Source organism: Cupressus sempervirens, chromosome 10 (genome assembly GCF_028749045.1).
Source record: "Cupressus sempervirens isolate cs-2001-9-10 chromosome 10, ASM2874904v1, whole genome shotgun sequence".
Lineage (NCBI taxonomy): Eukaryota > Viridiplantae > Streptophyta > Pinopsida > Cupressales > Cupressaceae > Cupressus > Cupressus sempervirens.
The window spans coordinates 478,022,951-478,038,768 of NC_143127.1; the positions used below are offsets into that span (position 1 = coordinate 478,022,951).

Here is a 15,818-nt window from a genome sequence, read left to right on the forward strand (position 1 = left end):
CACTTATGTTAAGGATAAAGCTCTGAAAAATTACGAAACATGAATACAGAAAGGGCATAGAAACAATTCCCACTACAAATTTACAAATAAGTAAGTTAAAAATTATCTGTTAAGTATGACTTTGTAGTTTTGATTTAATATTTTGCCTATATCAAAGAAGTGTGATTGAAAGACTTGTGAATTTAGGCGGCAGTTGGATTGCCCATCATTGAATGTATAAAGATGAAGAAAACAGCTTAGCCTCTACAATCGTCTAGACAAGCAACTGATTTAACTTTTTTTCTTTAAAGCCTTTGCCAGGTATCATCCTCTCTATGATCGTGCTTAGGTTTGCCATGACTTCCTTATTAGCTTTAAGGGATTTGAGAAGAAATACTTGGGATTTAAGTAGTATGCCATTATTTATTGAAGGTTAGACTTGGCTTATTCATCTATGATCAGTAAAGCACTAGATTGTTTAATCCCCATAGCAATTTTGTCCCCATCAACCAAATGTAGATCCTTGACCAAAGGATTGTCATCTAAAAATCCGAAAATAAATAATTCACATCAATGGCAAAATAAATATTAGGAAAAATGAACAAAAATTACAACAAATAAAAATTCTGTCTAAAAGTTAAGTTTATCTCTTACCACATCAAACACTATTTGACAACCTTCCCTTCATCATATTTGGAATATGGAAAATCCAACTGTGTTGATTGCATAGAAACAAAAATTTGAGAGAAGTTAGTGCCCTTGTAATACTGAGCAAAGTGATAAAGTTTGTGTCAAATTGTGTCACCCTTGATGACACAGCTCCATATTCCATAAGTGGTCTCGTTCGTTAAGTACCCCAGTATAGGTGCATGTGATTTTCTTAATGTTTGTAGCATTTTCAATCACACTTTCAATTCATTTAATCTTCCCATTGTTATTAAGTATTAAATCAAGTATTTTGCACCACACTTATGGCCTCAACATCAAATTGTAGTCAACAAATGCCATACCACAGTACTGAAAACCCATCACATATTATTGCAATGTACTTTACAAATAAAATGACTTCATTCAGGTTTAAATCACTTCCTAAAAATCTGAGTAAAGTGGCATAATTAACAATCTAAGAAGGTGGCAGAAATTAAAGTGGATCTTGTCATTGGCATCAACTGGTGTTCCATGCTTCCATGCAGGGTCTTTTTTCATGTTGCTTAGTGTTGAAATTGCCATTGCTGATTTTGACCCATGACAAAGAGTCAGTATGTTATCTATATATATCTATATATTTAGTTACTGATTCGGATGCAGATGCGGGAAGTGGGTGTCAGGATGTGCGATTTTTTTTGGGTGATGCTGATGCATATGGATGCGGATGCATATACATACATACATACATACATATATATAAACATACACACACACACACACACATACATATACATATATGTGTGTGTGTGTGTGTGTGAAGAAATGAAAGACAAATACAAAATGAAATATTCGATAGTATGAAAATATTGCAACTCCAAATGGGTAAAAGGATAAGAGATATGGTGCAGTGTCAACTTTCGACAGTCACGTCTTGCTAATACAGTGTGTTGATGCTTACATCTGCTACTCCTGCCTAGCTTTTCTTTTGGAATCCTCATTAAATTCTGTTGGAATCATATCCCGTGAAAGATCTTCCAATAGCTTTTCAGAAAACAATACTGGTTGTACTCTTCTATTTTATCCATTTACAAAAGTTATAGATTTTGCTTCATCATTTCACTTGGGCAAATTCTATTTTCTTAATGGGTCCTCTTTTAATCATGTGGTTTGTTTATTTTAACTTTTCTTCTTATACATTCTAAATATAGTTTCCTTCTATTCTAACCAAAGTAACGAGACTCGCCACGAGTCATCTAAGTTGGAGAGTCAACTTACCTTGGCTGGGTCAAAACGATACGTGACCCTAACTTAGAGGGTCAATTGGGCTGACTCACCGACTCTCCTGACTTGTGGGTCACCTCTTGACTCGTGGGTCATGATGCTCATGACCTGGTGGCGGCTAGGCAAGTTCGGACTTCAAATTATTATTATTTTTTTTTTGCAACCATTGGGCAACATTTTTTTTTCTAAGGATTTGTGAGGTACTGATTAATGTCAAAATAGGGTACATTTTATGGGAGTGGTAAGCAGCCTCCTCATGAAGAAAGTACACATGATATGAATGCCATGAAGATCACAATATTCATAAAGTTTAAGAAGAATTGTTATAGATAATGGTTTGGGTGTCTAGTTGCTCTTTGAGCTAGTATGAACTTGTGAACAATGGATCAAATTGGTACCCATCCAATGAAACGTCGCCCATGCAAAGAAAACTCCATTTTGTAAACAAGCTGAAATAAAAGTTTCACAAGATGTTGGATATTAGGGTCATTTAATTTGGATACATTCAATGGGTCTCATTTGTTGTGGTAGCACCTAGTATATGAATCTCATTTTCAGTATTGAGCTTCGACTACTCAATTGAATGTAGTCATAAGGACCTCTTTTAAGCCTTGTATAGGTTGGAATTTGGACAGCATGGGTTGCAACCTTTGATTGGTTCTCAAGCTTTTATCAAATGGTATTGGTCAAGAACATAGACAAAAAATAACTTTTGTGCAAGAGTATGTAAAATAAAATTTTGTATATATGGCTTAATGGACATCCAACATTTTAGAGCATTGTCATCACAGGTTGGAAAAGTTTGCTCTAGAACAAGTGGAGCTATTTTTGAAATATACAATTGATGCCAAGCCTTTGCACATCATGTTTATTACATTCATGTCTGCTTCTTTGTTTACAATTGGTTCCCATATTGACAGAAATTTTTGCTGACTAAATTATGAATTATAGTTTGGAAGTAGGAAATTATACTGCGTAGAGTCTTTATTGAGTTTAGAGAGTTATGCCTCCTAGATAGTTACATCATTTATAAATTACTCCAATCATGTTTGCTATTTCCTTCAGCTACTACTTAGTAATTTAATTTTGTACTTATGTAATAAATGTATGAATTAATGCCAAGCCTTTGCCCTAGAACAAGTGGAGCTATTTTTGGAATATACAATTAATGTCAAGCCTTTGCACATCGTGTTTATTACATTCATGTATGCTTCTTTGTTTACAATTGGATCCCATATTGACACAAAGTTTTGTTGACTAAATTATGAATTATAGTTTGGAAGTAGGAAATTATACCACGTAGAGTGTTTATCAAGTTTAGAGAGTTATGCCTCTTAGATAGTTACATCATTTATAAATTACTCCAATCATGTTTGCTATTTCCTTCAGCTACTACTTAGTAATTTACTTTTGTACTTATGTAATAAATGTATGTGATCAAATTACCTTCGATGGAATGTTCTTACAATCCTAAAAATCTCTAAATTTCAAGGGTTTGTCACATTGCTGAGTCATTGCCGAGTCATGGGCGAGTCCGAGCAGGGTCACGAGTCGAGTTACCCTTGCTGAGTTAGGGCCGGATCCGAGTCTCATTACTTTGATTCTAACGTTCAAGTTTTAATCCATAGACTTTAATAATTGACAATTGTTAATTCCGTTTTCAAAATTGCTTTTTAGCCTTGGTTTGAGTTTAATAGTCAAACATTTTTGTTTTCTGTCTTGCTCTGGTCCATAGACTTTATTAATTGCTGTTTCCTCTCTCAAAATTGCTTTTTAGCCTCAGTCTGTGGTTTTAATGTGGAAATGTTTTCGTCTGAAACTCACTTGTTATTACTGGCATTTGTGTTTTTACAGTTTGGGATCAGATCTGCCGTCTTCAATGCAGAATTACCACAAAACTCACGGCTTCACATGCTTGAGGTAGTCATCAACAATGATTTTTTCTTTTACATGATGAATTCTCGTGATGATAGGCTGAGAACACAATATGCTTCTTTGTTCAAATTTACACGTGATAGATTGCCCATTGCTTTTCACAAGCAGCTGATCCTTCTGGTTTAAAAATGATTAAGATCTTCTGTACAACGAGATGTAATTTTTTTCATGCTTTTGTAGTGATATGATTTTATCCCTAAAAATCTTTGAAAGAGAAAAAGCAACAATGGGATTACACTTAGAAAGAAGTGAAAAATTTGAAGTTGATCTGGAAAGCAATGAACTTGGCAAAACAAAATATGGGAAAACACCAATTATATAAACTGCAGACAATTATGACAATAGAGAAACTTGTGCTTTTCTTGGAGCAGTTCTTGTAGACAGTTGGAACAGTCTTAAATATGTTTCTCGCTGTAATTGACCTTTCCAAAAATGTTTATTGCAGAACATCAATTATATACAGTGTATACTGCCTACATGTTACAATTATGACATTAGAGTGCTTTGTGTCATCTGAACAATCTGATCTATGTTTTATTGCTAGCAATGACCTTGATAAATTTCTTGTCTAGTTATGATATGTGTGGTTGTAATCAGATTGTAAATAAATTTTTATAAGCTGAATGTTTTCATTCATCGTGCTGATATGTACAATCACACTTGGCTCAGAATAAACAAATAGAATAAGAGGACTATAGCTTTGGAACAGAATAGGAGGCAAAGTTCTATCTATATATGTCCATTCTAGTAGTTATCTCAGTGAGGGATTTTGCTTATTGCCTTCTTCTGGAGAAGATTTGAGTTAGCCAGCTGCGAGGGCCGATTTTACTGACCGATTGGATTCAATATTTCTAGTTTAGAAGACCTAATTGGAATTTACTTAAATTCACCTGGAACATACACATCAAATATGTGACACAAAATGTATATATGCAATACAGAACAAAATATAATATGCATAATATTTAGGTTAACAATTGAGTACTCTACATGAACTTACATGCAGTCATCAGCAGATCATATACAAGCAAAAGAAAATAGAGAATATGTACTGTCTGAAGTGATTTATATTATAGACGGAATACTCTCACTCGGCGAAAACTCGCCAAGCCCCCCAAAAAAACTCAGGAAAAATTCGGGTAGTTTTTAAAAATACTCAGGAACCTTAAAAACAAATTAAATTTAATTAAAAATACCTTTTTTTGCAAATTTCAATGAGAAGATGCATCCAATGAGTTAATTAACAAGAACACGAAAGAAACAAGCAGAGCTTATATATATATATAAATGCAAAGTGGGTACAAAATTGCATTCTCATGCGGAATGCTGATGGCTGGTAGCAAAATAGTAAATAGTTTGTGTCAAACTAGAAGTAAATACATCATTACATTCACGTCTTTTTTTTCCTAGCTCTATTAACCTAAGAGGGAGAGGGTCTAGTCCTAGAAGAGGAACCGTACAGCGGGCATGACTATGCAACCTGTGGTTGTGGCCCCCTCGCTTGGTATTCCTTACTGACTTGCTCTCCATCCTAGACGTATCTCCTGTCTCTGGCAGTTGTAATGACTCCTCATCGTCCTCCTTAGTGTCATCTAATGTGAAATCGAATCCAACCCTCCTCCTCTATGGCTTGCCTCTCCAAATCAGTGATGTCATCCTTTGAAAACAATGGACCTTAGTCATGTGTCGTCCAAGTAGAACAAGGATCTATATCGTCCAAATCAAGGGGACTATGTTGTGCATTTTTTATGGGCAATTTAAGACTATATTGTACATAAATAAAGTCGTTGAGGCATTTTGGAGTCAATTTGTTTCTTTTCTTTGTGTGGATGGACTCAAATAAGTTCCAATTGCACTAACAATGGGATGAGCTACAAGGCTGGTACAGAATTGTGAGAGCAAATTGCTTTAGACTGGGGGTATTGCCACCCCAAGTTTGCAACCAGGCATTTGCAAAATAAAATATTAATAAGTCATAAAGCAATGAGAAAAGAGAAAACATCACTTATGAAATGGCAAAATTGCAAATATTTTGAACTTTTACAGTTTATCTAAGGTTTGTGTTACATCCCCTATTTTGCTCAATTTCAAAATATTCTATATAGCTGCTGAGAGTTCATGCGAACATGAATTGATTGGTGAAAATTGGTTATTTGTTATCGTTTAATGTGAATCCGAAGTATTGTTTATTCGTTATGATTTCATGGGAATAAGAAATATTGGTTAATTGTTATGATGTCATATGAATTGGAAATGGTTAGTTGACATGGGTATTTGATTTTGTTAAAATGATTTGGGAGTGGTAATTTCCTTTTGCATGAATGCGATGAAGAGGTGGGGAAGCATTGCCAGAGAGGGAATTGGGTATGGGGGCACCACCTGCCATTGAGTTAATAGGTATAAGTCATAAACCACCATGGTCAATGGAAAATGGACTACGCAAGCAATGGTATACCAAGTGATCAACATGAGCTAACCGGCCCAACATATTTAATAAGACAATTAAAGTATTCACTTGAGCTTGGACGAACTAAGAACAATTGTAATTTATAAAACATAAGTAGTAAAATGATTATTTCCATTTAATGGCAATATTTTAATATTATTAATCCAAATCAGCCTTATATTCCACCAGCTATATTTTTCTCATCAGGCCTTTATAATATTGTGTTGCCATATATATCTATGAACCTTATAGGCTCTTGATCATAACTCTTTTGATGCCTAGCGATCACAGTCTTACCAAAAAGATCCCTTTTGCATTTGCTCTTTGTATGCTCTTTTTGAACTTGCTTCCATCACAGCCTTGCATTCGTTTTTCCTTCTGCAAATACAGTTACTCTCTACCGCTGCATATACAGTATCGTGAGTCATATTAAGATTACTTCCTACGTCGTTCTGCTTTATCTGTGATTGGTACATGCAGTACCATAAATCATTGCCTTGATATTTCATACCTACAATGTTGTAAATCATTGCCTAGAGATTTCCTGCATACTCTTTATGTTTTGTGGTTGCACCACAGTGCTGTGAGGCAATATTTGTCTTGTTTCCAATCAGCAACCAGTGCTAGGAAACTGCGGGCAAGGAGCCGCACCAAGAATTACAGCTTCACATTTGCATCAAGGAAGAGATAATCTTTTACCAGGTAAAGAATGCACCTCTAATATTTAATTGGCTATATGGTAGGGCTTTGAAACTTTAGCTTGGAGTTATTGAAGAATCATTGATATTAGAAATAGAGCCAAGTCCGAATGGGCTATCTCATTTATTTAACGCGGAATGTGTAAAAACATGCTTAAGAATCTGAAATATCTGATTCATGCTGAAAGATTATTCTGATCAGTACATTGATTTAATTTGGGAAGATTTCCAATATAGTGCGATACTTACATAGGTGCATCTTCTATATACCTTTGAGATGAAATTCTTTATAAAAAGTCTGTTACAAGCCCAAACTGGGCAGAAAGATTTGATTTTGATAAACAAAAATTGATCAATGACATCGTAACCACATTGGGATTCATCGAGGTTGACCAACATGGTCGAGATGAAGAGTGTGGGTTGATAATAATTGAATAGTGGGATACATTTCCAAGATAAGAGAAGAAAATCAGAAACAAATAAACAAATAATAAGCTTAAACAAACAACATTGACTGAATCCGCTCATAGTGATCAAATGGTACTATTCTTGTTGTAGAGTAGAGCGATAGGTTTAGTGGCATGCTTGCTGCTATGATAACTAGAGGTCAGGGTTGCTAGCAGTTGGTAGATAGGTTGATGGAAGGTATCGATAGCCTAGTTGGCTACATAGTCAACACTATAACACCAGGATGCTCAGTGGCAAGAGAGGGGTGTCCCATGCCTAATCCTGGGTAAGGAGGGCCTTTCTTAGTGGAAATTGTGTGGGGATACTTAAGGGTCCATGGTTAGGAGGTTAAGCCCCTGACAAGAGAGAGATATGATCTGCATTCAAGTTATCTTCTTTTAATGGGTATTTTACTTTTATGTTCTTGCAAGTTTAGTTGAAGATATGTTTAGTTGGTTAATATGGTTAAAGTAGTTACTCTATTTTCAATTGACTAGGATTCTGTTAATCTATTATAACCGTTGATCCCTTTCATTTGAATATGTGAAGTAGTTGTTATAACTATTGTCTTTCATATGATTATGAAAAGTAATATATCTTTTATCTATAATATATATTTAAATTGTTATGGAAAAATAGCTTGTTACAATAATGGTTAGTTATGATGATAGTTATATATATTGCATTTGTCAATTGAATGCTTCTTTAATCTGCTATAGTCATTAAACTCTTTCATATGTGCATCTAAATAGCTGTTATAACTTCCTTCTCATGCTCAAGATAATGAAAAAGTAACTGTGTTCAATGATATGATAGTTGTTAGTTAAGGCTGGGAAAAATGGGATCTTGCAGTTTGAGTACTGTTGCTCTCTTTGCTAGTTCAGAAGATAACAAATTATCCTTTTTGATTCCACATAGATTTGTTGTTTGGTCACAACTTGGTCTCTATGCACACCAATCAGAAATCATCCTGTCAATGCATATAGAGAGGCCCTCCATGACCCCTCCATTAGGATCTGAAAAGGAATCATCATGCCTAAAACAAATAAAAAGTGAAATCAAGTCTTAGGACACAACCTAATAAAACAAAGTAAAATGAAGTCTTAGTAAAATTTGAATAAGAATCATAGTACTTGAAACAGGGGTTGAGGAAGCAACCTGTTGCCTGAATGGGTTGGTGGAGCATATTGTTCCACCTCCGATCAATTATTTCCCAAATGGGATCAAACTCGAGTCTGTCCCCCTTGTAGTAATTTCTAAAATACTCTTTGGACCTATCCATAAACTCAAAAAGACATCCCATTGGGGTTTTCTCCCTGTCAACTAAGCTCAAAACTTTAATGAGGGGCTCATACATCTACAATTGAAATTAGAAAAATACAAATTAATTTACAAGAAGATTAATTAATGAAGCTACTAACATAGTAAGTTACAAATTAATAATGAGACCTGAATCAAGAATAACTTCAAATTTAAAATTTTGAAGCTACCCTCACAACCTTAGTAGCCTTGTACAAATTTCTTTTTCGAAGACTATGTGCGCCACAACCTCTCCTTTAGATTTCTTTGAGTAAGGTGACTCAAGCCATTGTGGACTAGCAAACATTTGTTTCAAAGACAATATTGTTTTGATAATACTATGCTACATGAAGAAAACCATTGCAAACCTTGTGACAACGGGTCTCACCAAATCTTTCTCTTTAGTGAAGAATCTCATCAAATTTAGAACCAAAGGGTGATTATGGATATGCTTGGTGATTTGCCTTGCATCTTCGACAACTGAGGTCACCAAATCAAGTTTTCTTATGTCCTTCAAAATATTGTCAAGGAAATGTGCTGCACAAGGTGACCAAAACAGAGTTGGGTGCCTCTCTTTAAGGATTCTATCTGGCATATTAGTAAGATTCAATAATTAGTTTCCAACTTTTCATATTTTACAATTACATTGAAGCTAAAAGCCTAAATTAAGTAATATCATAGAATTAGAATCATTATTCTTATGCAACAAAAAAAATGTGACTTGCTGCTGCATTATCTCTGATGTTTTGCACCACATTCTCTACCCCAACCTCCATGACAACATTCGCCAACATTAATGCCAATGTGTGTGCATTATTTGCCTTATTGGAGGCATCAACATATTTCCAAAACTCTACATCATCTTTGCAAGCAACCAAAAAATTAATAATGGCTCTATTTTTCTCATTTGTCCACCCATCAGATAGAATGGTACGGCCATATTTCTTCCTCTCTTGTTTTTGTTCTTCCACCACTATTCTTGCCCTATCAACCACATTGTCAAGGAACCTGCAAAATCAAAGTGAAATGAAGTCTTAGTACACAATTTTGATTTAATAAATAGGAAAGTACAATTAAATTATAAAAATGAACTCAAGTGGGTTTCAATTTTTTACTAACCTTCCACTCAAATCCTTGCAAGGGGCCTTGTACCCTTGTCCCAAATATGTCATTGTGGTCACCAAATTCAGCCAATAGCTAAGTTGCCGATACGGATATAGGTACGGGTACGGGTACTTGGGTACGGTACGCTGGTACGCCACATTTTTTTGGGGAGGTAAGGTACGTTTGGGTACGCTAATAAAGAAAAATAAATAAAAAATAAAAAATCATAACTATATCAATACTTGAAGCCTTAAAAATTTAGAATAACACGTCATGCATGATAATTTGATAAACAAAACTCAGAATTTTCATTAATAATTTAATATTACTAATTCAAAATATGATAATTTACTATCAATATGTCAAAACTTGAATTTTATGATGGATATATCGAATTGAAATTCAGTGTTTGTTGGGTCAACATTAAAATCTAGTAGTTGTGGAGATTGAAAAGCAGCAATGCATAGAAAAGAAAAACAATAATACCAAATCAATATTCAAGAATCAGAACAAAAAAGAAATCATAATTTGGAACAGAACATACTCTGTTATAAGGCAGAAAAATAGGATTTATTATTTTTTGAACTTCTGATTACATCTTTTGAACTGCATAAGACTGTAAAATATATGAAGAAGAGCAATCAAATGCTCTCACCCTTGAACTGCCCAGTATGCATTCACATGCACGCAGAAATTTAAGTAAAAACTAAACTAATGAAGGGAATGAACTGAGGTTTAACTAACTAACAATAAGTAAAAAATGACTAATGACTGCTGGAAACAGCAATTTGCCTTATTGCATGGAGCAGACAACACGAAGATTAAATAAAAGTTAAAACAAACTAAAGAAAGCTATTCCTAATTGACGGTAATTTTGTGACTGACTGAATCCATGGTGTTGTTCATCTAGTTAACTGCAGCATCAATTTTCACAGTAGTTACTAACTGTGCATCATATAAGTTCATCAACATCATCATTGACAATAGATGATGTATGCAGATTAGAATCACAGGCAACCCCACAATCACTTGCACTAGGACAGTTGCTATCCGTCTGCATGTCCAGTAAAGATTGTGTTGCAGCTGGAAAATCCAAATCAGTTCTTTCTGGATCTACATCCCAATACTTTATGCCCCCTTCCTTGTACTCATTGTGACTATGAGTTAGAAGGCGCAAGTTGGAATGCACATAAACTAGTTCTTCTGCCTTGCTTGCTGCCAATCGATTGCGTTTCACTGAGTGAATAAAGGAGTATGTACTCCAATTTCGCTTAGATGAAGAGGAACTAGCAACCTATTGAGTCAAAGGGAGTGTCATAAAAAATTGTCAATCAAAATAAAGTTAATATTTTTTGTCAATTTTACAAATAGTAAGCAATATAAATAAAAATTTATAGGGTGCTATAAAAATAGAAGAACTTACTTGTGATAAAATTTTGATTGCAAGAGTTTGGAGGTGCGGTGATGTATGGCCATTAAGGTACCACCAAGCATGAGCATCCTTCGTATACTTGTCACAGAAAGCGGAAGCATTTTGACCATTAGAAGCTACAAAATCAGCAAACTCACTCGTAACTATATTCTCCATTTCACGATCCAGGAAGAGTTTTGTAAGTGCTATCCTGCATCCTTCACCAACTTCACATCTTTGTATGGTGGCACCCTTGATGGCATAGCAAGAATTTCATCGCTATAAAATTTGGGAGTCAAGGCAAATGCAATAAGATGAAGTGGGGTGGTCATTTTATTCCACCACTCAACACAAATTGTCTGCACCTCTTTGAAGAAAGTTTCTTCAGGATCTTGCTCCTTTTGATTGATGACGTGTCTCATTTTCTCAAGCATCGAGTCAATTCCATCATATACCTCTCCCAAACATGGATGATCCGTGTCGGTATAACGAATCATACTCATGATGGGCTCAGTGAAACTAAGAAGATATTCCACTCGTTCCCGCCAAGTGTCATCTAGGATCATTCGTTTTACGTTTGTTGCCCTCTCAGTACTAGATTGCCTCCATAGTGACCAGCTCTGACTAATAACCATGCTAGCAAGTGATTCTCGCACCTTCACAAGTCGCCTCAAGACAATTGTGTTTGATGCAAATCGGGTCTCAGCAACCTATTTAACATAAAAAAGTAAAATTAAAATACAAAGATGCATTCAAGTTTAAAATCTAAATTCATACTTACTAAAGTGAAATACAAAATTCAAAAGTTGAAGTGTTTCAATTACCTTTAGTAACTCCAACTGCGAAAATGATCTAAAAATGGCTTGTGACATGTGATGGTTTGTGATGAACATTTGGATCTCTTCAGCTTCTGCATAGGTTTCTTTGATCCAATTTATTTTCCTACCAAACTTCTGTAGCATGAGGTTTAGAGAGTGCACTGCACAAGGTGTCCAAAATATGTGATCAAACCGCGTCTTAATCAACATCCCTGCTGCTTCATAATTCTTTGCATTATCTGTTATTACTTGGACAACATTTTGAGGGCCAATATCCTGAATGAACTGTATAAGGATGTTAGCAATAAATTGTGAATCCTTTACTTGCCCTTCACAATCCACAGCTTTAAGAAACATTGCTCCTTTAGGGCACACTGCAATCATATTGATTAATGGCCGATTTTTGGCATCCTTCCACCCATCAGAAACAATTGACACCCCTGTTTGTTTCCATGAGTTTCTAATAGGAGCCAAGGCAGTGTCTATGCTTTTTACCCCCTTTGCTAGTAAGGTGCTATGCACCTTTTCATATCCTGGCCCCATGTTCCCTTTTGGAGCTTCATTTACTTTTCTCAACATATCCTACCAATATGGTGATCGTACAACATTAAATGACAAACCATTTGCATATAAACATCTTGCAACACTTTGATCTGCAATCTCTCTTGCATCATTCTTAAATGCTCTCTCTAATGGCCCCTTGCTTCTCTTTCCCTTGACATGTTCTTCTTCAATTCTATCCAAAAATGGGTGGCTCTCTACTACAACATGAGGGAAGTCATGAGATGGAGGAGGTTGCCTACCTGATCTCTTCCCTTTCTTCAAAGGATGGTTTGTGCCACGTGAAACTCTTTCATCTACTTCCTCTTGCTCTCTAATATATTTAGCAATTTGTTTAGGTGGTAATCCATTACCATCCTCTCCAAGACATGCTTTGATACCCTATTGGGGAATCGCACATAAATGGGCTTTCACACGATTGTATGAACTTTTGTACCTCACATTACAAAAATTGCATATCCATACAAATGTTCCACCCCCTCTTACTTGTTCTATCATTTGTACATATTTCCATAAAGGTGACTTTGGATCGGTTTTGAAGGTGGATGAGCTAATATTAGTTGCCATAATCCTATTAACAAAGATTTCAAAAACCAATTATTAAATAATAAATGTGAAATATTTGATCAGTTATCAAAATATAATTTATAATTTATAATACAAGATTTATATTACTATTTATTTAAATTTTAACATTTCTATTACTATTTTTTTAATATTTTAATTATTTTATTAATATATTATTATACAATATAATAAATTAGTCCCTATCAAAAAATAATTTAGTCTATATTTGTAATTTTTAATTTTACTATAATGTAAATAACTAAAATTTATTTATGTTTATAAATATTTTAAATTAACATTGTTAAATTCCATATATGAAAATAAATTAATAAACATTGAAAAATAATTTATAGATAAAAAAAAATATTGAAACACTATAAATTAATTGGACATATTAAATTTCATTATATATGAATATAAATTAATAAACATTGTTAGCTTTGTAACTTGTAAGTTTAATTAAAACTATTTATAAATTTAATTCATTAACGACTCAACTATTACCTATTATTTTAGAAACCTTTACAAAATAAATACGGTAATACTCTTAATATTGAAAATATTATTCTAAAAAAACTTTACAAAATTTAAAAAGCATGAATAAAACTTTACAAAACTACAAAATAATAATCCCATATTATTCTTTCTTAACTTTACAAAAATTAAAAATATTACAAAATTTAAAATGCAGATCGCAGGTTATGCGAACACGTACGCCGTGACCAACAATCACTGTTGCGACCTCCGTTTCGTCTGGTTATTGCCGTGACCTGTCCTATGGCTGCCCTTTGTCCTCCAGCAAACGGTGAACAGTCATGATTTGTCTGGCTGCCCTTCGTCTTGCAAACGGCAAACAATTAAAATGCCCTCTTCGTCCTGCAAACGGAAAACAATTAAAATGCCCTCTGCAAATGCAAACGACTTGTGGTGTGGCCAAATTCTAAGCATGACGTCTATTTAACTATCAAATCCTGTTGCAACAAATTAGAAGTTCTATTTTACGGCTATCAAATTGGGAAAAATCATTTCCAAAATCGTGTAGCCTTCCCAGAATCACTGTAGAAAAAACACATTCCAAAAATCATTCGAATCCGTACAGATTTGTTTTGGAAATTTTCGAATAGATGTTAGATTCGATTGGATTTGGTGGGATTTTCACTGAAACGTTTCAGCTTAGCCAAAAACGCATCCATGGCGAATTTGGAAGGTATTTTAATCGTACCCGTTTTTGATACGATTCGTACTTGGAAACAACAATACAAAGGGGCCGAATTTGCAACTTAGGCCAATAGGGATTATCAACCACGCTCATTGGGATATTATTGAAAAGCAAAAGATTTGCATATGCAATATCAATTTTCTCATGTACCTCCTTGTTCTATAAGGTAGCCTCTAATGATGATTGTGGTCCAGGTGTGTTCTTGGGCATAGAATAAATGCCTATCCTTGATGTTGATGGGGGTGAAGAACTAGGTACTCTAATAGAGGAAGTGGAAGCGGTAAAAGAGATACTCTATTTGTGGATTCACCGGCCATGAAGAGAGCTTACTTCTCAAGGACTTTTTCTTCTTCAAGATCAATAGAAGCACCTTGAGTTTCACCTATGGCTGCCCTCATAGCTTATCTTCCCCTCTACTTAATCAAATTTTTCTCATCACCAATTGCAAGTAGGCCATTAATAAATCTTATTATTTGCTCAGTTGCTTTGTCACAAGGATTTGAATCACGTTTCCTTATGCTTGAAAGGTGACATTTGAGGCGGGTTATGCCTCTAGAAATTACTTTTCACATTTAATATCACCTTCCCTAGCTCCTCTGGAGCTTCAAAGGCATACCATAACTCCATGCCTTATCTCTTGCATTTTTAGGTTGGGTGCCCATATATCCAAATGGGCATGGTGTTGGTGGCCACAGTTCCTTTGAACTTGTCATGGCTTTAATACTTAATTACTACCCTTCACATAAATTTAAAACACAAATTAAATTTTATAGATAGCTAATTAACAAAGTTAGAAACATAAACTATGTAACCTAATTTGAATATTTTTAGGTATCTTTCGAAGTTAAACAACAATTAATAACTACACAAACTGCTAAGGTTTGATTTTTGATTTAATTTACATATTTATAAAAAAAATATTGATAGATTCAATTTTATTTGTTAAAAATGGTGTGGAATTGTCGACAAATGATTCAAAATCATTTCTAATTACATAGGAATAGATTTGAATTCATTTACATGCAACAAAAAAAGAATAGAATGTTTTTTAAAACAATAAATACAATCTTAGCAAACCTACCTTGGAATGAGATTTTTCTTGCAAAACCAATTGAAATCTGCCTTAAATCCACTTGATTCCGCTTTCGGTAGCTTGTTATTAGCTAGCATGGGCTTTGGAAGCAGTTTTCTTCCTCCACACCAAGTCTACAAAGCTATGAAACAAACTGGTAAAAAAACGTTGCTTATAGTGCTAAAACCTTGTCATGCGGCCCGAGTAATCTATGAATATTTTGCGAAAACTCAGCTGGGAAAAGTTGCGTGATGAGTTTCTTCTAATCGCCAATTAGTCGACGAGTATTCCATCTATGTGCATGAGCATGTGCAATAATATATAATGCAACAA

General features: G+C 34.5%; 1 protein-coding gene across 1 annotated transcript in view; it reads left to right on the forward strand.

Annotated features, from left to right (window-relative positions):
- LOC149534760 (P-loop containing nucleoside triphosphate hydrolases superfamily protein) overlaps positions 1 to 15,818 on the forward strand; it is a 189,752-nt gene that overhangs the window by 83,889 nt on the left and 90,045 nt on the right. Inside the window, exon 8 of the mRNA XM_089803073.1 lies at positions 3,763 to 3,828. Within this exon, the coding sequence (XP_089659199.1) occupies positions 3,763 to 3,828 (66 nt within the window). The remainder of the gene's footprint in view (positions 1 to 3,762; positions 3,829 to 15,818) is intronic.